Source organism: Micropterus salmoides, unplaced genomic scaffold (assembly GCF_014851395.1).
Source record: "Micropterus salmoides isolate LMB-PRFRI ecotype aquatic unplaced genomic scaffold, ASM1485139v1 Ms_hic_scaffold_11, whole genome shotgun sequence".
In the NCBI taxonomy this organism is placed as follows: domain Eukaryota; kingdom Metazoa; phylum Chordata; class Actinopteri; order Centrarchiformes; family Centrarchidae; genus Micropterus; species Micropterus salmoides.
The window spans coordinates 8,778,865-8,801,940 of NW_024040152.1; the positions used below are offsets into that span (position 1 = coordinate 8,778,865).

General features: G+C 40.0%; 2 protein-coding genes across 3 annotated transcripts; both read right to left on the reverse strand.

Annotated features, from left to right (window-relative positions):
• Nucleotides 1–3,129: 3,129 nt before the first annotated feature.
• On the reverse strand, nucleotides 3,130–5,501 carry LOC119897151 (E3 ubiquitin-protein ligase RNF183-like). Its single transcript, XM_038710734.1, has 2 exons — nucleotides 5,337–5,501; nucleotides 3,130–4,721 (listed from the first exon to the last, which is right to left on the reverse strand). Exon 2 carries the CDS (start codon nucleotides 4,659–4,661, stop codon nucleotides 3,705–3,707), a length of 957 nt encoding a protein of 318 aa, XP_038566662.1. The 5' UTR covers nucleotides 4,662–4,721; nucleotides 5,337–5,501; the 3' UTR covers nucleotides 3,130–3,704.
• Nucleotides 5,502–6,230: 729 nt separating this feature from the next.
• Nucleotides 6,231–22,614, reverse strand: dhx16 (DEAH (Asp-Glu-Ala-His) box polypeptide 16). Of its 2 annotated transcripts, none has more exons than XM_038710735.1 (21): nucleotides 22,338–22,614; nucleotides 20,649–20,851; nucleotides 20,259–20,497; nucleotides 19,402–19,582; nucleotides 19,252–19,308; nucleotides 18,854–19,108; nucleotides 18,509–18,742; nucleotides 17,308–17,499; nucleotides 16,252–16,362; nucleotides 15,867–15,982; nucleotides 15,230–15,440; nucleotides 15,006–15,104; nucleotides 13,819–13,971; nucleotides 13,202–13,342; nucleotides 12,779–12,941; nucleotides 12,525–12,643; nucleotides 11,892–11,959; nucleotides 11,046–11,208; nucleotides 10,212–10,373; nucleotides 7,534–7,707; nucleotides 6,231–7,216 (listed from the first exon to the last, which is right to left on the reverse strand). In XM_038710735.1, the coding sequence occupies exons 2-21, from the start codon at nucleotides 20,844–20,846 to the stop codon at nucleotides 7,088–7,090; spliced, it is 3,165 nt and encodes a 1,054-aa protein (XP_038566663.1). In that variant the 5' UTR covers nucleotides 20,847–20,851; nucleotides 22,338–22,614; the 3' UTR covers nucleotides 6,231–7,087. The 2 variants fall into 2 exon arrangements, with proteins under 2 accessions (XP_038566663.1, XP_038566664.1); XM_038710736.1 differs by lacking the exon at nucleotides 22,338–22,614 and adding an exon at nucleotides 21,846–22,240.
• Nucleotides 22,615–23,076: the final 462 nt, after the last annotated feature.

Below are 23,076 nucleotides of genomic sequence, written 5' to 3' on the forward strand. Positions count from 1 at the left end.
CATGTTTTACTGGTATTTCTTGTCACAGCATTGCTTATCCTCAAGTACTAAAGCACACTAAAAATGCTCTAAAATCAACCAGTTGTCTTATATCACCGGGTTAAAGTCCAAATGTGGGTTGTGTTTTGTGAAAGCCAAGTAAAGGTTAGATCACAGTGTGTATTTTTGGTGCTGAGGCCTTGGACTCTCTCAGTCATGTCTGTCCTCTGTAATCCATTGTCCAGAGCCGGAGTTGTCCTTTGTGCAGGTTAGATCAGTGGGATTTGTCTGAAAGAGGACGTTTTGTAATAACTTAAACATAAATTGCGTGTGCTCAATTTAGAAGAATCCAATTAAGTCTTATAACGCTCACCTGCAGGGCAACATTTTAGACATTTTTCTGATCCTGTTTGCTCAGCAGATACTATAGTGCATCATCAGGGCTTCTTGATTTTTACAACACTGACATCGTCGAAAATATCTAATTACACCAGAGCAGTCAAACATAAGCAGGTGCTCTTCAGTGATGACCAGCCAGTTAACACAAAAGACAGTATTTGTCCTGCATTTCTCATTAATCATGGGGACATTGTGGACACTATCAGAATGCCAGCTGGGAATTCACTGGTTTCCTTAACAATTTATATTTTGATGTTTTTTGCAAATGCTTCGTATTTAATCATTTATCACCCGAAAGACTGCACACCCAAACACAAGAAAAGCAATCTAGTACATGCTGTCCAATGCAGTGAGGAATGTTCAGACCTGTAGCCTATATTGGGGAAACTAAACAACCACTACAAAAACTCACGGCTTAACACAGAAGGGCCAACTCCTCAGGTCAATATACAGGACACTCTTTCGATGAAAACAATGTACATATTTGCAAAGGCAGGACAGATAGTATGAAAGAGGAGTGAAAGAAGCTGTCTACACCAAAGTAGAGAAACTAGCAGGGGAGGAGGTCTGCTATACCACTTATCCCCCACCCATAGGCAGAAATCGCAAGGGGGTCAGGGGTTCAGGATCTACCCCATCTGGGGGTTGAAAAAAAAATTATATTAAATATTATAATGACACATTAAAATAATTGTGTAAGTAGTAAAACAATACAAACGCAAAAGGGGCAACAACACTGTGAGTCCATTGTGGTTTGGTCCACTGTCTGCTTTCCCCTTTATGTCACCTACATACAAGTCTGACTACTATTTTTCTCAATGATACCTTTAAAGTTTTCAAGCCACCTTGTTTACAGGCCTGTTTACAGTACTAGAAAGTATAGGTTGTATAAAGACACCATGCAGGTTTCTGAAAGGAATTAGGCAACAGACCTGTTTTTTTTAGAGGACACGTGTCATAAACATTAACAGGATGCCCCAGCTACTCTGTAATAGGGCATATATTAAGAACTCAGGACGGGTTAAAGCAAGCTGACCATCATTTTAAATTTAAATTTTAAACAAAATCCAAATTAGTTTATAGAAATATTATTGTCATCATGTGTTTTGGAAATACTGAGCAAGGACATTTCAATGTCTCAAATAATGCTTTATTCGATGATGGTATGGAAAATAAAGTCCATTCTCATTACAGAAAAGAGAAAATATTTTACAAATGTATAAATCAACTACTACTACTGGCTATGTGCAATGGATTGGTCTAAAAACACAATTTGTAAGAACTAGAAACCCTGAACTGGCTATGTAAATCAACCTGATCCAATCAAAAGATTCTCTTAACAGAGTTTAATGCATTTCAGCATTTACAGCTTATTAATCATTATGAAAAGTCACTTTACATACACACTATTTCTGACTTTCACAGTAATCACAAACATATTAAGAGAAGAATCCAAAAATACACGTTTCCCTGTTTCTTTATGTGCAACTTGGAGCCTGTGTGTCCTTTGTTTTAAAAATGTTGCTCTCCTTGTTTTTCTTCATTTCCCCATTTTGCATTTGAACCAGCTTGAATGTGTTCCAGTGCTTATTTGTCCTTCACCGTTACTCACAAAGAGAAAAAGGAGGCAAAAGGATTACTGAGAATCATAACAAGTTTTTTGTGATATTCTCTTCCTCCACTATAGTCTCATCGCCAAGGGCAGATATTTCATGTAACAGTTGGTGGGGACAATAAAAACTTCTCCCAGCAGGAGGAGTGGTGGAAACTATCTTATTACTGCAAAGCTTGAACCCTGTTTTCCTTTTTTATTGTCTGCTTGTTCTCATCCTGGGTTGATGCAAAGTTTCAGAGGACAGAGACTCAGTACGTCCCCATAAGCATAGTAACTTAATCCTGCCTGCGTTTGCTCGGTGCGAGAGGAGACTGAGCGAAGCTGTGCTGCTGCCAAATAAGCTACTGACTGAGATGCATGAAAATAAATTAGCCTACAATATAATAGCATTTTTTATATTTCTCACTTTCCCCCTGATGATCTCAATAACTCACCAGATTTGTGTTGTTGTTTTTTAGAAAACAGGTTGCTGAGGGTCTGAAAAAGGTAGGCAGCGGACCAAACCTCTGTGAGGCATATGAGTAGTAGTAGTATAGAGTCGGCCTACAGCTTGGATCAAGCCATCCCACCCTCCGAAGCTGGCACTGGGCTAAGTCGGAGGGAGCTGAGAGACTCAGAAAACTGCAGCCACCATTTGCTCTGCTCAAAGCCCGACACAGGAGTCAGCCTCAGCATGAGAGAAATAATGCATACCACTGCATTTATCTGACAGCTGGAGTTACTTTGGAGATTAATGTATTTTACATAAAAAGTTTGCTACTCCTAAGGTATTTTTCTCTGTGACTTAGAATTTACTGACACACATATGTGTACAAATTGAACTGTCACAGGTCCCCAGTTGCATTGCACCAGTCTTCATAATATTCAAGCCACCCTGTTAACTGGTCTGCTAACACCACTAGAGGGTATCGAGTGTCTAAAGAAGCCATGCAGGTTTTTGAAAGGAAATAGGCAACAGACCTGTTCTGACTCAGAGGACACCTGTGCAGAAAATGGACAGGACGCTCCTACTATACTGTAATCTGGCAAATATTAAGAACTCTGGACAGGTTAAAGCAAGTTGACTTTTCAAATTAGTTTATAGGTATAGGTATTCTCATCATGTGTTTTGGAAATACTGAGCAATGATCTTTGAATGTCTCAAGTAATGCTTTATTTGTTGATGTTATGGGGGAAACGTCCATTCTTTAGAGGGAAAAGAGAAAATATTTTACACATATATAAATTGTTAATGGCTATGTACAATGGGTTGGTCTATAAACACAATTTATAAGAACTAGAAACCCTGAACTAGCTATAGAAATCAACCTGATCCAATCAAAAGATACTCTTCACAGAGTTTAGTGCATTTCAGCTTTTGCAGCTTGTTAATCATTATGAACAGTTACTTTACATACACACTATTTCTGGCTTTCACAGTAATCACAAACACATTAAGAGAAGAATCCAAACATACAAGTTTCCCCTGTTTCCGTATGCAGTAACTTGGAGCCTGTGTGTCCTTTGTTTTAAAAATGTTGCTCTCCTTGTTCTCCCCATTTGGCATCCGAACCAGCTTGAAAGTGTCCCAGTGCTTAGTTTGTCCTTCACCATTGCTCACCAAGAGGAAAAGGGAGGTAAAAAGATCGCTGAGAATCGTAACAAGTTTTGTGTGATATTCTCGATCTCCACTTTTGTTTCATTGCTACTGCCCGTCCATCCCCGGCCCCCTTTAAGGGGTCTCAGCGCTGCCGTATTCACCTTGGGGATGCGGTGACGTTTGGTTCATTGGTCTGTGAATCACCACATTTGGTACGATCACAAAGGCCAGAATCCCCACCAGCATGAGTGCCACAGTAATGGTGATGATGGACGCCACTGCGGCGTAGTAGCACTGGTTTGAGCGGAACAAATTACATAGGTGACCTCTGACCCTGTTTGGAGGCCTGCCAACGTTTACCACTGTGGCTGGGACTATTCCCTGCTCCATTGCACTCAAGTGAAGGTCACCACCAGCTGTCACCTGGGCATCCTGACTCCTTTTGGGCAGAGTGAGGACATTAGGCTTGGTCAGGCTATTAGGAGGAGGGTTCTTAAGGAGAAGTTTTCCCTTACTACGCTTGAAGCGGATGGACAGTGCCCTCTGCATGTCTTGTGGGAGTTTGCCTATGATGTCCTGATTGTTTCCCAGGCGGGGCAGGTCCCTGCCGTGGGGGAGCTCGGTCAGCTTACGACATACAGGGCAGGACAGGGTCTTGAGCTCAGGAGAGGTCACGTTGATACGAGCAAGGCACTCCAGGCAAAAGGTGTGTCCGCACGCCAGCAGCTTTGGGGTCTTGAAGACGTTATCGTAGGTGCAGAAACACACAGCGCACTCAGTGTCCTCCACATCATCTACAGGGGACTTCACCTTTCTCCGGTCGCTCCCTCTGTCTTTCCTGTCACCCCCCCGGCCCTCTTCACTCCTCCCCCGTTGCCTCCTCTCTCCCTGGTGCCTGTCTTGTTCCCTCCTCCTGCCCCTCTCTGAGTCTGTACTCTTTGATCTCCTCACTTTTGCAGGCTTCTTCTTCTGCTGGTCCTCCTTTCTGTTTGTCCCTATCTGGCTGAGTTTCGGCTTGACATTGGGGGTCTGTCTGGCTCCATGGCCCTGGCTCCCTTCGGGCCTGCGTCTCTCCCCGTCTTCGCTCATGTTGGACGGATGATGTTAGAGTGCCAGCTGGGATCCTTTTTCACAAGTTTTCAACAGGAGCTGTGGAAAATAAAAGATGAGATGGGTTCACTGGCTCCCAGAAAGTAGAGAGCAGGAAACAGACTGTTGGAGTTTACCTGCACAGTCACCACTGCTGTTTCATGATGATGAAGCAATAATTTCTAATCTCTTGCTATCTAACATCTCTATTGTATTAAAATGCTATGTGTTTTTTTTTCATTTAAGCCTAATAAACTTTCATGTGATGCTTGTACCTTGATATTGACTTCCTGTATTTGTTTAATAGGCTTTTCTGCACAGAAATTATCTGCTAATGTGAGAACTGCAGAACTGCTTCAAATATTTTTGACGTAATGGGAATTTGTATGATCTTGCTGTCTTAGTGGGCTGAGACCTGTTAAATAAAACTAAATCTAGGGTGTCATCGGTGTGTGACACAGCTTCATTGTTTTGAAATTTCATAGCAAACATTCCATTTTACATAGTCAGCCATTAACTCAGTTTTTAACCCATCGGAGGCACACAATAAACAGTGAAGCAGCAGAGTTCCTTCAAGTGTAGAAATTGCTTAAGTAAAAGTTTAGTTATAAGTGTACAATTTGCAAGTTTGGCAGCCAAGAGCAGCAGAGATAATTTGTACACACACGCACTGACCTGCTGAGGTAGATGAATGTCGAATCACGCCGAAACCACAAAATGATGTAAGTACAATAATCCTTTTATCCTTAACATCGCCAAACTTCATTAGGTTACTAACAAAACAACTAAAAACTTTACTCTGGAACTTCTTTGGTCTGTCTGCAGTCCGCGTCCTCCTCTTCTGTTATCCTTCCTGTCATATCTTGTTTTCTAATACTAACACAGCACTGCCTCCTCTGAACCCTCCTCCTGTCTGCCTCCACCTCCCACCCCAATCGCTTTTCCTCTCCTCTCGTCAAACCAGTTAGTCCAGGAGTAGTGAGTCAGTGCTTTTTACCGTCTGTGTGATATATGGATAAATCTCATGTCTGTCTGCACACACAGCAGAACACATATCAATCTGGTATCATAGTTTGACTCAGAGGCAGCTCTGCCACTGATCACAGCTGAATTGATTAATAAATTCTACTAAGAATCAAAGAAATATCTGTCAGCTGTTGTTGTTCAAGAAAGTATTCACTATCACATATGATGTCAGTGGCATGAAGGTATGACAATATGGAATGATATGTATCTGTAATGTGAATTATGAAATGGTGAGAAAAAAAAAACACTGTCAATGCATAAACAGACAGACGGGTACAGTTCTGTCAACATTGCATGTATAAGCACCTCATACCTGTAATACCTTCACCACTGAGTTTACCACCCACACAAGATCAGCTATGTTTTCTCACTGGTTACTCCTTTTCATCTGGGCTTTTTTGAGTATCTGAGAATACACCACAGTGTTTAACAATACAATGTCATCAAACAACACAAAAGCTTTGTTGCTAAAAGTTTATTTGCTAATTAAAATAGTGGAGGTATTCCAAACTAAAAAAAAAGAAAAGATGACACATCTGTATCTGGGTACATCTGCTTTTTTATGCACAAATACGTTTTTTATCAAATATTTCTAAAGTCAACAAACTCACAGTCCCTTTGTTGTAAAACTAAACGAGCATGACGAGAAGTTAGGAGGCTATCCAAATACATCTAAATATAACTTGTTGAACTAGAGTGAACATCCAAGTGAAATCAAAACCAGAAAGAAATGAGTAGATCTTTACAGATAGTAAATAATGTGCTAAATAATTATTGAGCTACAAACCAAATGACAAAAACAAGTGGTTGTAAAACTTTATTGTCATAAAAAAATGAAAATAAACCAGGAGCCTCAAATTTTAATTAAAAAGATTATTTGGATATCAGTCTGTTATAGTCAATTTGCACATTTTACACTTCAACACAAATGCATGATTTGACAAAGCCTATTTATTTAGGGAAAGTCAACAGAAAGCACCTGAAAAACAAACCAACAGTCTCATGTTTATTAATGAGCTGAAAAACCCACCCAGTGAGTCTGCACTGATGCAATGAAACTCCAATCCAAGTACATTAATGTTCTCTTATGGCCCAGCTGACACGGCTGATTTATGATTAAATCAGTAAGTTTGTGATCCACGTCTCTCTGCTCCATGTGTCATGTGTTCAGGCTAATGTGGTCCAAACTCAAAACTGCCATATCAAGCTACAGCACAAAACAATTTCACATGTGAAAACAGGTTGGAACCATGAAGCTGTTTATGTACTTTTCCACACCTTTCCTCTTTATTATTACACAATTTCCAAACTTTCAGTCCTTTTTCTACTTTTAGCCTGCCCTGAGAGAGGAAGGGAATGTTTATTTTGGCCATCTGTCCCCTGGAGCCTAGGTCTTCTCTTCAGCCCAGCTCCTCTTTTGTTTTACCCTGCTTGCGGGGCATTTTCTTACTGCTGCTGTCCTCCAGCTCTTTGCTCTTGTAGTAGTGAGGAGCCACTTCAAGCAGCCAGCCGCTCTCTATCTCAATCACCTGCCGGAAGAGAGATGGTAATTAATGTGTCAACATACAGGGAGGGATACAGTTAAAACATTTTACAGGAACACTCGTCATACTTCCTCATTAGTGTGCTGTCTTATTCTCACAAGCAGTAATTCTGAGACCTTCATACTGGACTGAAATGTGTGATTATGTTATTTACACTTTAAACAATAGTTTTTCTGTTTAACGAGTCTTCCACATCAGCAGACTAGCTGCTGAAAGACAGACTACGACTGCTAACGCTGCAAATATTTGCAGAGATTTAGACTCTTTAAAAGTAAACAGTATCACATCCCGAGCAGGCAGACCTGTCTCATGAACTCCTTGGTGGTGAAGACAAGCTCGTGATAGATGAGCCAGCGAGGCTGCTCCTCGAACAGAGAGCTGTTGGGGTGGACGTAGACTGTCTGCTGGTGCTTCACCGTCTTGTAGCCACCTTTGCTCAGTCGTGCCGTGTGATAAAAATATCCAGCAGTCACCGCCTAGGAGATGGGACAGGGTGTTCGGTGATTAATAGCTATAGAAGACCTCAAGTAGTGACAGAAAGATCATTGTAAGAATAAAGAGCAATATAATAATAAGAGAATATGTACATATCATATACATATATTGATGTGGAAATTTGTGTGAAGTAATTACTAAACCAAAGAAATTGATTAATAAGCCGTAAGTGGAAACTATTTGGAGGAGAACTCAGTCAAGTTAAGTTCACAGGAACAAGAAGAATTCTAAGATGGACCTCTTCTCCTGCATGCTGCACATTATATAGCGTCAATCAGCCACTCAGAGCTTTGTATAAATTAGACACTGTGGAAGTTCAGTTTGGTTGTAAATGCAATATAATGACATATAAATGAGATATAACTTTTTTTAAAGAGAGATTGCACTAACATGCTGTAACTCGCTTGTTTTCAGTCCATTATGTACTGCATATTTTACTGTCCCGTGGAAACCACGCATTTCCAAATTCTCCTCTCTTAATGACCAACTCAAGGCCAACTCAAGTCAAGTCAAATTTATTTAAAGTGTAAAATCACCAGCTGCGTGGTCCCAGTGCAAAACAGACACATAAAGATCGCAGAATTGGATAAAAAGGCTGAGAACACATAACAAGATACACATATTAAAAAAACAATACAATACATAATTATAAAACTAATAATAAATAAAATAAATCATTTAAAATTCATAAAACACCCTAGCCCCAACTATAAGCCTCCACACAAAATAAAGAAACACCATCCCTAACTACTAGCTTTACTGAAAAGAAAGGTTTTTAGCCTACTCTTAAATATGGAAATGTTGGTTAATTCCCAAACCCAAACAGGGGTCTGATTCCACAGCTAAGGTGCTCTGGCTCCCATTCTACGTCTAGAGAACCTAGGCACTACAAGTAGCCCTGCATTTTGGGAGTGTTAGCAGTGTTCTAGTGGGGCAGTATGGTGTAAGGAGTTATTTAAATAAGATGGTTCCTGACCATTAAGGGCTTTGTATGTAAGAAGAAGTATTTTAAAATCAATTCTCAATTTTACCGGGAGCCATTGCAAAGTTACTAAAACAGGGCTGATGTGATCTCTCCTGCTAGTTCTAGTTAGTATACGTGCAGCAGCATTTTGTATTAACTGGAGAGACTAAGGAAAAAAGTGTTTTCAGCTTTCATCACTATGACAATGCAGAAATAATATATTGTATTTTCTAATGTGGTGCTGGTAGAAATCAGTGTATTACTCAAGGAAACTACAATTAAAGCAGGGAAATCAGATAACTCACACTGTAATTTAAATATCAGCATTGACTCCTGAGAATATAACTAGTCAGAAGTTTTAAACTGAGGGTAGATTTTATGAAGGATTTGCCAACAGGTACCATTCCAAACATCAACATCCAGACCTGCTTTTCTTGTTGTCACAGATGCACACAGACTGTTCACACCTTCTGTAATCGAGGCCAAGTGGTGTTGGGTGTGTTCACAATACTAACGCTAGAATGGACAGAATTAATACTGACAGACAGCATCTGTCACACACTAGTCATGCCATGGGAAAAGTAAATCTACAAATGTCTGTCATTTCACATTAAAATATAATAAACATCTTCAAATGACTAATTCACTCCCCCCCGGTTTACAACAAGGAATTCACATAATGCTACTAAAGCCACTTTATAAGTAAATATTATAGGACATTTATTGTCAATTATTTACTGAACATTAATTCATAATAAGAAAATAAGTAATGGGATTGCTTTTTGGCTGCAGTTTTGACACAGACAAAGGCATCAAGTGATGAAAAAAGGTGTAACCCAACTAATAACGCCCTTGCCGCTATCTCAAGTGGTTTATGGGTGTGCTCACAACACACGTAGACCGTGATATGGGAAGAATTATCACACAGCCTACGTTCAGTGAGGATCTGAGGTTTCCTCTTTCATTTTCTTAGACTTTCAAATTCGCAGAACTGTATACTTTATCTAGAGCCTGGTTAAGCATCCATTCACCTGAAGTGTTCTTGAGCAGGAGCAGGCTATTCCAAAAAATGCTAAATTAAGCACCTTGAGGGCTTCCATGTATTTCATGCCTTCTACTGGGTCAAGTTTCAAACACTTGCCACTTATCTCTAAAGTTGTTTATCTTGAACCCACTGTTACACCTGTGGTTGAACAACATTTTCAAAAAAAAGCAAATACTGAATGCCAGCTGTGTTTATTTTATTTAGAAAATGGTATTTTTCTGTGGGTCTTGTCTGCCGCAGGTTTAGCTCTTCAGTGTTCTTACTTCTGCTTTCTATTCTTGTATTTGTAGTTGCTATGACTTCATAGCCCATCAGACTTAGACAAACCAAATACCCAAGTTCACATGGAGCCACAAACACATACTTGTACAGTATAACATTTCCACTCTATTAATATCAGGAACCAACTTTCAGATTCCATGTTTTCATCAGGAAACTGTGCTAAAACTCTGGGTGAATTTCTCAGTGTCACTAACCTTGCGAATTGGCAAGCTGTCTCCATGGGAACTTACAACCTCTACCTCAATACGATCCATCAGACCCTCCAGCTGCTCCCTGACGTCTCGGGCTCTTCTCATGGAGCGGAACTGGATGAAATTCTCATAGCACCACTGTGTGGAGTAACCGCTCTCCAACCACTGAGGGAGACAGACATCATGACTGCAGTTAGTACGACACCTGGGATCCAGGAAATAGCTGTCTGCAGGTCATAGCTGTGAAAAAGTGGTTCCCAGCCTGGGGGTCTGGACCCCACAAGGGGTCGTAAGATAAATCAGAGGGTTTGATGCATGACAGGAGAGGAAAGCGGTTTTGTCTTTCCTCTAAGGATGGCAATGTTGGTCAGTCGGTCCACCATTTTGGTTCAGAGTGAAATATCTGGACTCCTGATGGATTAGATTAAATTTTGCCCAGACATTCATTGTCCCCTGAGGATCAATCATACTGACTTTGGTGATCCTCTGTCTTTTCCTCTAGCGCCACCAGCGGATTGACATATGTCTCAACAAGTTTTGGATGGACTGAAATTTGGTACATTTAAGTTCACAGCAGGATGAAATGTAATAACTCTGACGATCCTCTGATGTTATCTCTAGCACCATCATTGGGTCAGCCGTTTAATTTGTAGGAAGGGCGGGTGGTTTTAATCACTCTTTGGTTGACAGTCTCAATTTGTAAACTTACAACCTGTGACGCGAGATGCTATAGCTTCGTTTTCAGGGGTCACAAATCAAAGAGGTTGGGAACTGTAAACTGAACTGTGAATCGATTGTAACTCAGGGTATCTTTAACTCTAGCTGTTGTGTTTATACCTGTGTGTAGACATTGAGAAGCACCAGGTGGTCTCCCCCTGGCACCACAAAGTTCATCCTGGCGTTGTCAGCATGAACCACCTTGTCTTTGGGCCGGTAAAAAATAGAGTTGTTTACTGACAACATGGCCGCTATCGTCAACACTTCTTCTGAACACTTGTACCTGGAAGCAGACAGAGAGGGAAATAATACAAAGGAAATCTACAAAGATGCAGAGAAAGAGCTATGAAGCAAGAGCTATGCTGAGAAAGTTGCCATTCACTAAATAAGTTGACAATATGAAGGTCTATATGAGCAACACATTTGTATCCTTTATATCATCACACAAAAGAGGAGAGGGCAGTGAAAAAATTTAATCATATTCATTTTGTATTTCTCCCAGCTCAGATACTGGACAGACTTGACTTCCTGCTTCCAAAGCAGCATACTGACCCGTGTCAATATTAAGAAGAAGTACTGTATATCAGCTCAAATCTGAGCACAAATACCCCTTTTTGGTTTACTCCAGATCTCGTTAGGCCAGGCATGTTTGACCTTGTGATTCACCCTCTACTATATAGATAAGCTATCAATCTTCTCCTGCTTGAAGAATTGATCTATCAACCCGTATTGGATAGCTCGATTAAGAATAGTTTCACTCCTCTATGCTTCTTTGACCTCAAACCCCAGCTGCATAATCAAAACTGGACAAACACCATCCTGGATGAGTTTGGTATACGCAAGAAAACCAATGTCTCCAACTGATTCAATACATCTTATGCTACAGTATTATTACAGTAGGTGATGCATCCTGTAATACGGACATATATTTGAAGGGCTCGTGCTAATATAACACTGGAGACTTACTGCTCAGAGGCCAGTATCATCTTGCTCAGCATGGGGTCCACCGGTAGCTCAGCCATCCTGCGACCCAGCTGAACCCAGACAAAAAAGAAGAAACAGGTGTTAAACAAATGACTGACTTCATTCATGTTGCTGCATGCTCCACTGTGTTCATCAGTGTCGCTAACTGGTAGTGTACAGTGGGGTTTTTAGTCTTTGTTGGCTGGAAACAGCTGCCGGCAGTGGCTGGAAACGATGCTATGAGAGCAGTGAGAGTGAACGTAAACAATAAAGTTGTGGGCTGGACAGCTAAAAAATTTGCTGAAACACACTCTCACTCACTCTTTCAGAGGAGTCTTCATGGCAGTGCGATCCCACCAAAATGTTAAGACTGTAAAGCATTGTAAGTCTTAAACATGAAATAAACTGTCTTTTATTTTATTGTTGTATTTTTATCTATCTATCAATCTATTTGTAAAGCTGGGGACATTTTGCAGATTCAGATGATAATTCAGTACATAATCAGTACAAACAACCTCTTCCACAATGTTTTCACATTGTCATTTGATATGTTGTTATTATAAAAACATCAATTATAATGCTAAAGTAAAAAAAGAATAAAGTGTAGTTTGATGAATGCAGGCCCTGAGTTTGTACCTTGGTGAGCTCTCCCATGTGGTTCAGTGCTCCCAGGGCATAGAGCTGCTCCAGCGCTAAGACCAAAGTCTCATGAGGAGGTGGGTCCATGAAGTCAAAGTGAATCAGGTCATTGATTCCTGGAAGCAAAAACTATTAGCTTACTGCACAGTCACGGCCACCAAACAGTGATTTAATGTGCTCCAACTTAATGACTTAAGTGTATGAAATATCATCATTTTAATATCCCACCCAAGAGCGCTTCATCCCCTCACCAAGACTCTTCAGCAGCAGGACTACATTTCCCAAGTTGGTCCTCTGAATCTCAGGCACAGTCGTTTCCTCCATCTCATGTTTAAATGCCCAGGCTGTGTAAAGCCTGAAACATTTCCCAGCAGCAACTCTACCTGCACGGCCTGCTCTCTGGTTGGCAGAAGCCTGAAAAGTGAAACAAACACACAGCGCGAGTTGGCAAACATTTATATAAATCAATTCAGCCACTAACAATTCACACATATAGTTTAACAGTAATAGCTGCCTCATCGACTGCACCAATAAAATGTCAATGATTGTGCCAGAGTTTTTGAATATTGGCGTTTTGAAAACATGCGATTTCTCCGCTCCTGGATAAAATTACTTTTACACGTCAACGCTGGCACCCAGCTTGTTAAACATTAAGAAAAACAGTGAGCAGTCACCCGTGAACAGGGCGTGACGATGAGTGACTCCATGCCGGTGCGGGCATTGTAACTCTTCTGTTTGCAGAAGCCTGGGTCAATGACGTAGATGATGCCATCTATGGTCAGAGAGGTTTCTGCTATATTGGTAGCCACCACCACCTGGGATTGACAGACAGAGATCACGGTGCCAAGAGTTAAAGTGAGGAAGCACTGTCCAAAGTAGAATGCAGATTAAATGCAGATTAAATCAAGCAGTTAAACAATGGGAAGAAATACACCAAAAGATCAAAACAAGGCTTTATTCCGTTCAATAGTGTTAAAAACAAATACGAATCCGCTCTACTAATCTCATTGTACTACAGCAGCCTCTATTGGTGCATGGACATTTAATCTGTTTAAATATGAGAAGGCTCTTGCTTTTTACATAACTGATACAGTAAATAGATAGCAGCAAGCTGTTGTCTTCATTTATATTGCTCAAGAAATAAAGTTGTAGTCATAGTCTACACTGCGCATTTTGTGTCTGCCAAGTTGAAACATTAATCCTACAGTGACCTACTACATCCAGGGCAATTGTATTAGGAAACAATAACAGTTTCTCATGTATTCTGCACACAAATAAGACATCATCTCACCTTACGGGCTCCGGGCGGAGTAGGGTTGAAGATCTTTGCCTGCATGTCAGACGGCAGGTTGGCGTAGATAGGAAGGACCAGCAGCTCTGCTATCTTCGATCCAAGGCGCCTGCATCTCTCTTGGAGCATCTCGCAACATGCTTCGATCTCCTCCTGCAAGACACACAAAGACAAGAGGTTAAAGAGTCAGCCATCACACACGGATACATTTACCCCTGTCGCAATATCCTTCAGGGAATACCGTTGAAGAAAACAAGGTTACTTGGGCCGCTTTCACACCTGTAGTTCAGTAAAAAAAAGACACACTGTTGCATTTGTAGACACTGTATGTTGTTGTTCCTTGTTGCCTTTAAAAATAGGCAACAATAGGCATCTATTCTTTCGCTTACTTGAAGGGCTACATAGTGGTTATATGTTTACTTATTTTCGTTCAGCTTTGTTGTCCTTGTTTTAATGTAAATTTTTTATCTTCCTAGACAATGTTCTTTGAACTGTGTGTAGGTACATTGACAGCAACTAGAAACTGCAGTCAAATTTCTTGTACGTGTACACATACTTGACCAATAAAGATGATCCTGATTCTTCTGGCTTTTTAAACATAAAATATGTATATAAACACTGAGCGGTAAATAAAGCTTAAGGATTGACAGGTAACTCAGCAGTTGAACAGTTTTGGTGTTACATGGCGCAAGTGCCGCAAGAGAGAAATTATTTAGCGTAACAGTATGGTAAAAGATGCTATGCTTAATGAGCAACTGTCAAAATACACAAAGTAGGATGAAAGCACAAAACTCCTCTTTGATTGATCAGGAACACTCCATGCTACCATGGTAACCAAATGATTTGCACAAATGTATTTGTTAGGCAACTTACCCCTCAGCCTAAACAAAGTGAACTTGAATGGTGAACGCACCAGAGTTGTTTTGAACCGAATCAAACAGGTCAGGAGCTAAAGCACCCTTAGACAACATTGTGGTTACACCCACTTCTTAAATGTAATTACAAGGTAAACACTTGTCTCCAACATACATGCTAAGAAATTATGAGCTGTACAAAATTATCTTTAAGTGATCTCATCCAAAATCGTATTGCACAAAATAAGGAGACCAACAATCTCCCATTACAATTGTGTCCAAAACTTTGACATAAATCTTGAACATGCCATGGTTGATATAAACAATCAATACCTGTCCAGTGAGGAAAACCAGAATGTCTCCCGGAGGCTGGGTGACATGGATCTGTAGCACCGACACCACACAAGCTTCCAGGTAGTCTGCCTCTGGAGCCTTGACAACACAACATACAAATATGTACATCAACAGTAGAGTTAGATTTTTGGGACAGGGGTCGTCTACACTCACTTGAACCTGAGACCCTTTATTAAGCATTCAAATAGCATGCTAGTTCCTACTTTAGTGTAGAAGATATCGACGGGGAACCTCCTGCCGGGGATCCTGAAGACAGGGGCATCATCAAAGAAGCAGGAGAAGCGCTCTGTGTCCAGAGTGGCGCTGGCCACTAGCACCTTCAGGTCCGGTCTGAACCTGGCGATGTCCTTAATCAGACCAAACAGGATGTCTGTGTGGAGGGTTCGCTCATGGGCCTCATCTATGATGATCACACTGGAGGGAGAGAGAGAATGGGTATAGGGGCCGATTGAACAGGTAATACCTACAGGAATTCAATAAATGTACATGAACATATTCATCTGAAATGTGAAACTGCAAAGAGGAGTATACAAATGACAAATGGCATGAGACATTAGGGTGTCAGGCAGTAGAAGTCTTAATAAAATAAATATGGTACCTGATAATTCAAAGACAACTTAACCAAATTGAAAGTTGAACTTGTAAAGTGTGATCAGGAACACAAAAATGTGGGAAAAAGTAGAAAGCCACTAATTTTTCAAGAAAATATAATGAATTTCTGTCTGAAAAAATGAATGATCAAATGAAAACATAAAGAAATCATCTTATACCTGTGTATTACCTGCTTAATAACAGGTTAAAGAGCTACTCAGCTTTTAGTGTTTCCCTTCTTTGCATTACCTGTAGCTGGCTAGGTCTGGCTCGGTGAGAAACTCTCTGAGCAGCATGCCATCTGTCATGTACTTGAGCACTGTTCTCTCTGATGTGCAGTCCTCAAAACGAATACTGTAACCCACCTGGATGAAGCAATAAAGTTAATCTGAAAATACTGATTCAAGAATTTTCAACCACTTCAAATGGTTTTAAGAAACAGTCAACAATACTTAATAAATAAAGAATGCTAAAAAAAAAGATGTTTAATACTAGCCAGTAGTGGTATACAAAACCATGATGCAGTGTAATACAGAATTCATTCTTACATTGCATCCTTTAGTCCCAATAAATAAAATTGTTTGTAATAAGGTAAATATGAAATGGGATCTGTATGATAATTTGTCCAACTCACCTCATTCCCAAGCTTAACGCTCATTTCCTGTGCCACTCTTGCTGCTACTGACATAGCTGCAACTCTGCGAGGCTGTGTACATCCAATCTTCATGCCTCCTTCAGTGTAGCCCTGAGAGAGAAAGATAGATTATTTTCATACAGTTCCCCAACTAGCGTCATCTTGTTGTGCAGATCATTTTAGTTTTAATTGCAGAGGTTTTGAGACTGCTGCCACCATGCTTGTACAATGGGGACAAATTGATTTTTTTCCCAAATATCCAACAGCAGAACGTCTTTCCAGAGACTCATTGTCCTGGTTACTCAGGAAAATCCATAAATAATAGGCAATAGTCTTAAGGAGCTACAGTGAAAGTCAAAGGAATAGACATTTTGGGAAACACTTATTCGCTTTCTTGCCAAGAGTTTAGATAAGAAAATCAATACCACTCTCATGTCTATACGGTAAATATGCAGCTACAGCCAGCAGCTTGTTAGCTTACCTTAGCATAAAGACTGATAAAAGGGAGGAAACTGGTAGCCTGGCTTTGTCCAAAGGTTACAAAATTTAAATGTACTAAAACAGAGGTTTTCAAAGTCTGAGACTGCAGGCCTCCCCTCAGACAAAGCCCCCCACCCACATCTTTAGTTTGTATGAGTCAGTTCCACATGTTGGTTTAAGCCACATTGACTTCTTGATGTCAACCGATGATCACAATTACAAAAGGATCAAGTAAAGATTATGAGAAAAGAGTGTCTGTGTAAGGTTAATCTGTAGAGCCTAAGAAGTTCTGTAAATTAAAAGGAGTACAGTCTAGACCTGCTCTATCTGAAAAGTGCAATGAGATAACTTCTGTTATAAATCAACGCTATTTAATTAAAAATGAATTGAAAATAGAAAATTTAAGAAAAATGTGAAGCTTTTTAACCTTTACTTTTGTTACAATGCAGTCATGCTCTACTGCAGCAAATTCTGTTGTCTTTTGTTGGACTTTTGTTAGACTGCTCAATGTTCCATAGTGAGTATAACATGTTTAATATGTGAGTGTATAATGCTATTCTTAGATTCTGCACTCACATCTTCCAAGAGGTACTGTGGGATCTGGGTGGTCTTTCCGGAGCCCGTCTCCCCCTCAATGACCAGGATCTGGTGCTCTTGGATGGCAGCAAGCAGGTCCTCTCTGTAGGGGAAGATGGGCAGGCTGCGTCGGACTTCCTGCATGGACTGTTTGTTAAGCTCCGCCTGAGACAGAGCCGGGGTCTCCTGATCCTAAACACATTAAGGTCAGAACACAAAGCAAATTTCACAAATTTCTTTGACCAGATTATCTTTTTCCACTGTGGTCTGCAATGAGAAGCGGGAAGGAGATGCTCCAAGACGTATTGACAAGACATATGGATATACTTTTGCGCTGAACAGCTTCCACGCGGTGCAAATTGCTTCCTTTCTGAAAGGGCCTTTATGGAAGACAGAACGTAGTTCTCTCAAGACCTTCAGTCACAGAACATTTATCGTTACATCCTTCGGTCTGTGTTGAGAAAATGTTGCCAGGTTTAAGACACTAAAGCTGATGATACATGGAGCAACTTTTAGAGCAATGGTGCTGGGCAATGTTGCGGTCACTGGTCATGAGTAAAGATTACTACCGTAATCCCCTTCCGTCATCACTCCGTCACCCGCCCCACCCCGCCGCTATCCGTTCGAAACATAGTCGGACATGCCACCAACAAGATTGCCCAGCAACATTGCTCAAAAAATTGCCCGGTGTATCATCAGCTTAACATACATCAGGAGCTTATAGACTTTCGGGACTATAGGCTACCAATTAACTGCATTTCAGTTAACATTGCACTCAATTTCTTTCTCTCATTTTCACTAAAACATATGTATGGATCAGAGTTGATGACATTAACAGTACAGTTTATTCCCCTCCTTTATAACAATTTCCCCTGGTGGATAGAAGTTAATATTCCTCTTATATTAATAATACTTACATATTATAGAAATATAATTGTTAATGTAATTAAATATTAAAAATCAACTTAAGTCATTACTAGTGTTGTGAAATTAATTAATGCATAATAATTGTAATAACCGTGAACCCGTGATTATTTCTCTGACAATAATCGTACCAACAAAATCTGTAATCGTTGCATCCCTAGACTCAATAAATACTAGTCAAAGTGTTTCATCAGGTTTTCATCATTAGGAAAGTTAAAAGAAATTTGAGATACAAATATTAATAATAAAAAAGTAGAAGGTACCACATGAACCCCACCTTTTCCGCCCGAGTTCCTTTCATGGTGATGGCAGTGCTGACAAAGTCTATCATCTCATCCTCCTCGAGGATCAGCTGGTACTTCTCCTGCTCCTGCCTCATCCCTTGCTCTCGCTCCCTCTTGGCACCGAAGCTGAGGGAGGCCGTCTTCAGCCTCTCCTCTTCCCAGCGGCCTTGCTCTCCACCCAGCTCCATAGGAGTTTCCTCCAGCTCCAGGTCCTTCTGGGGCACCTCCTGGTCAGCGGGTAGAAGGAGGGGAACAAGTTGAACAACTGAACCTATGCACACTTTAGTAGGAGACTGTCTCTACACATTGTGTCAGTGTGTGACATCCATTGTTCCTACTTTGCTTCTCTTCTCTTCTGGCATATAGTATCTGTTCTTCCTCTCCTCCTGTTCCTTGGCACCGGCCTTTTTGTAATCTTTAGCCAGGTCCCGAAGTGTGCGTTTGTATTCCAACTCCTTTTTCTCCCTCTCCGTCAGCTCTTCAGTGGAAAAAAGGTACTCGTCGTCTTTGATCTCTGCCTCTAGGTCCTCCAGCTTCTCTTCCTCTCTCTTCTTTAGATACTCCCAGCGAGAGCGCTTCCTCAACTCTGGCACCTAGAAAAGGAACATAACGTAAAAACACAGTTAGAACTCTGGAAACTGATTTTTACTGTATCCCCCCACCCCCAAACATATTCTGACACACATGGTATGATTAAGCACAAACCGAAACTTGTCTCCCAACTTTGAGCACCTACCATGTTCTTCTGATCATCTTCAGCCATCTTCAGCCTCTTTTGAGCTTCCTCATAAGCCTGCAGAAAAACAAACAAAAGGCAAAGGTGTTTAACTTCTTGACATAATGGCTCATTCTTAAAAAAAGGTGTTGTAGTTGCCTGGTCTCCCACCTTTTTGTCAGTCCTCTCTGTTATGTTGCGGGTCTTGTCTTTGTCTTTCTGCTTCACTCGCTCTGCAAAAGCATCTCTCTCATCAATGTCCTGCTGTCGTTCTCTCTCTTCTTTCTCCCACTCTTCCTCTTCCTCCTCTTCTTTCTTGGCAGACATCGGTTCCCTTTGGCCTGAATTACCCCTGATATTAGAAAAAAGTTTTTATTACAAGTTTAAGACTCTGGTGACCAATAAAGAATGATTCAGCACTTCCACACTTGGTTGACTATCTCTCCTTCTGTTCTCCCAATCGCTGCCTTAATCAATCAAGCACCAAATTATTAAAAGTACCAAAGGTTAACTGAGTGGTACTGTGATGATGATTATTTACAGGTTGCTACTCTTTTCTCTGCGATTACTCTCAGATTTTACATGACCAGCTATGGTACATGGTACTCATATTATGGCTTTTAACATGTCTGGTCTTTTCATATGCAAAAATACAATTCCTTTCTATGTGTGGTGGAAGTTCTACTCCTATTTTAACTGACTGTTTCATTATCGGGGAGACTGCATGAAAAGGGTGGCTGTAATTGTCCCAATTTTCAACACTGTTTGAATATGACCACCCACCGTGCAAAAACTGGTACACAGAACAAGATATAACTGCAACCGAAACAGCATTTACAAATATGATAAACTCAAAATAAATTGGAAAATCATTCAGCTATAACTGTTATCAGCAAATGCTATGAGACAGCCTGTCATGCTCTACACAATACACAAACGTTATTTCATGGAACAATATGAAACAAACAACAAATGGTAAGCAAAAACCAAGCAAGCAAAATAAAGCAAGTGCAAAATATTTGGACTACCTTTTAGGTGTTTCCTCCTCACTGGACGACTCGCTCACTTTCTTCTGTCTGATGTGCTTCCTCTTGTTTCCTCTGTCCTTGTCTTTGCTTTTCTTTTTCCCTTTCTGCTTCTCCTTCACTGCGTCTCCATCGCTGTCGCTGTCCTCCAGTAACGTGTACGTCCGATTCTTCCTGTCCATTTCAATGGCTTCCCTCTCTATCGCACGGGACGGTTTCTCAATAACCTGCTTACGAGGAATCTATAACACACAGATGTAAAAGATTGTTAAGGGTGTCATTCCCACCAAAAACTTAAAACGTTACAACTGTACTGTTAGATGTATGATTTAAAGTTTATGTAAATATGTTGTGGCAAGTTTTCACAAGGAAAGACAAATTTTACGAATATACCTTGTCAAAGAGCTCTTCCGCAAAAGCAATCACACTCTGGTCGATGTCAATCGTGCCTGTCTGCTCGAGACGAGTCACAAAGTCTTGAGAACTCGATGCTTTCCGTGCAGTGCCGATCATGAATTGAGACACATATCGGTCACTTAACCCGAGGATGTCATGGAGACGGTCATTCACCCACTGCTCTAGATTGGCCATGGCGCCTATTGAGGGAGCAGTCATAACACAAAACATGATTATCAGCAATCCAGGTTTAGATTTTTTAGATTTAAGCCATGTAGTTGCAGAAATGCAGGCGACAACCAAACTTTTTGCAAGCTTGTGAGTTAACATAGAGTTGGTTTCAGTTTTTAAAAACTGAGGATTTATTGTTTAATGAAAAAAAATTGTTGATATTAAAACTGGTTAAAGCTTCTCATATACTGTTCCCATCTGTGTCATATTATTATTGCATAATACGTTCTTTTCTTTTGCATTTTCTACAGACTATGTAAGAGATGAGGAGACATTACTTCAGGACCTGATCACTTTGGTTGGCCTTTTCAACATTTCTAGAGAAAAGAAAGAAACTAAGTAGGAAATAGTGCTTGGCAAAAAAACAATAAAAATAATGAATGCGATATAATTTTCCTCAATAACAATATAAAAACTGTTCAATAAATGTTTGATTTAATTAATCTGAATCAAGAAAGAATTAGCACTAATCTATTAAGATATTTATTTTGTTGAGGAAAAGGGACTGAAAAAGATTTCACTTAATTTTACTCATGCATATTTGTTTAAAAAATATTTCATCATATTTGTTTTGAATGTTCTACCTCAGATCCACAGACTGGCAAGTGTTTATCATGTTATAACCATAAAGAATAATTTAATTTAATTTACAATTAACCATCTAGTTTCTTTGCCTTTAAACTTCAAAGAAATAACAATTAGACATTTGTTGTGATAATAATCAATATCAAATGACGTGGGAAAAAAATTCATGATAATATTTTTGGCCATATCGCCCAGCCCAAGAAGGGAAACACATTAAAGAACTACTTGAAATTAATAAATAAAGACATGAAAAAATAAGAAACATTCAAAAGCTATATACAGTACAATATTTAGTAATATTTGTATTTAATGCCTTGCATATATTGAGTTGCTGCATTTTATGATAAATTACAAAATGAATACATTGGAAATAAATACGTTATCTGAATGAGAGACGTTGCTTCGTTTTCTCGACCTGGGAATCACAGCCAGACTACAGTCACCCAAGCTGTTGTGTACAACCAGAGTACAGTACAAGCTGCCCCGCCATACCATGAACTCTCGTACTACTGCATGTACCACAACCCTGCAACGTTACATATATCGGTGTCATACTTCAACTGTTTCATCTGCACTGTGTGAATACTAAGAGCTATTGAGAACAGTTAGTTAGTCAATAAAGTTGGGTCACATCCTGGAAAGTAAAAAGGCGACACATTAAGTTACTATACAAACTTGGTTGTTAATATATAACGTTAATACTTTTTGGCAGTTAACTTTATATTCTGCCAGATTAACATGTGATACGCAAGGTAATTTCGTGGACTACTTTTTTTGTAATCTTACATTTCTTAATTCAGATTGAGCATTGTAAAGAAAGGCGCTCCTATACTTTCGTTGAGACATAAAACCCTCATGAACTTCACTTACCGCTTATAAAAACGCTCAAACAACGTTGTTGTTATGCTAGAAGTAGCAGGCTGTGAGTTAGCTAACTCAGCTAACTACAGCTACAAATGAGGTGTTAACTTCAGCTGTCTCTCAAGGACACTTAATGGATACGAACATCCCTCCGTAGGTGCTTAGACATGTATTTGTGGCTTTATTTCTCCAGAAAAAACACCACACAAATAAGAAATTATCAATCCATGTTGTGCTAACTTAGCTTAACGCACGCTGACGTCGAAAGCGGAAATACGTCATTTCAAATTACCGAGGAGCAGAGCTGCATCAGAGCCTGCAGCGCTTTCTGCCCCCGTGCGGTTATCTGAAAAACAACAACTTGTGCCGAGTTCTCACAGTACTTAAAAAAAAAAAAAAAGATAGGCTATAATATTCTTTGTGGGGTTCATCAATGGTGATCAATGATTCTAAGTATATATTTTATGAATGTTTAGAGTCATCAATATTTTAGTTCCTTGAGATTCAGCAAAAAATTTGATCTGAAAGAGATGGATGTATTATTCGGCAGAACAGATGTATAGGCTACCTGCAGAGATTTGAATCCACCTCTTTTCTCACCATATATGAGTTATCTATAGGCTGCCTATAACACCGGCTGTGTGTTGTTTCCTGCTGACTGTTTTTAGGACACATTATACATTTAGGCTACACATTTTGAGGAATACAGCAACATCACAGTATTGTAATACACTATGTTCACTTTTCC

What these genes read in the sequence shown, in the direction of transcription:
- LOC119897151 (XM_038710734.1), bottom strand. Translation starts at nt 4,661, where the DNA reads ATGAGCGAAGACGGGGAGAGACGCAGGCCCGAAGGGAGCCAGGGCCAT.
- dhx16 (XM_038710735.1), bottom strand. Translation starts at nt 20,846, where the DNA reads ATGGCCAATCTAGAGCAGTGGGTGAATGACCGTCTCCATGACATCCTC. An exon ending in CGGAAGAGCTCTTTGACAAG is followed by an intron (nt 20,498 to 20,648) that starts GTATATTCGTAA and finishes TGTGTGTTATAG; the next exon opens with ATTCCTCGTAAGCAGGTTAT. An exon ending in ACAGCTTGCCAATTCGCAAG is followed by an intron (nt 7,708 to 10,211) that starts GTTAGTGACACT and finishes CCCATCTCCTAG; the next exon opens with GCGGTGACTGCTGGATATTT.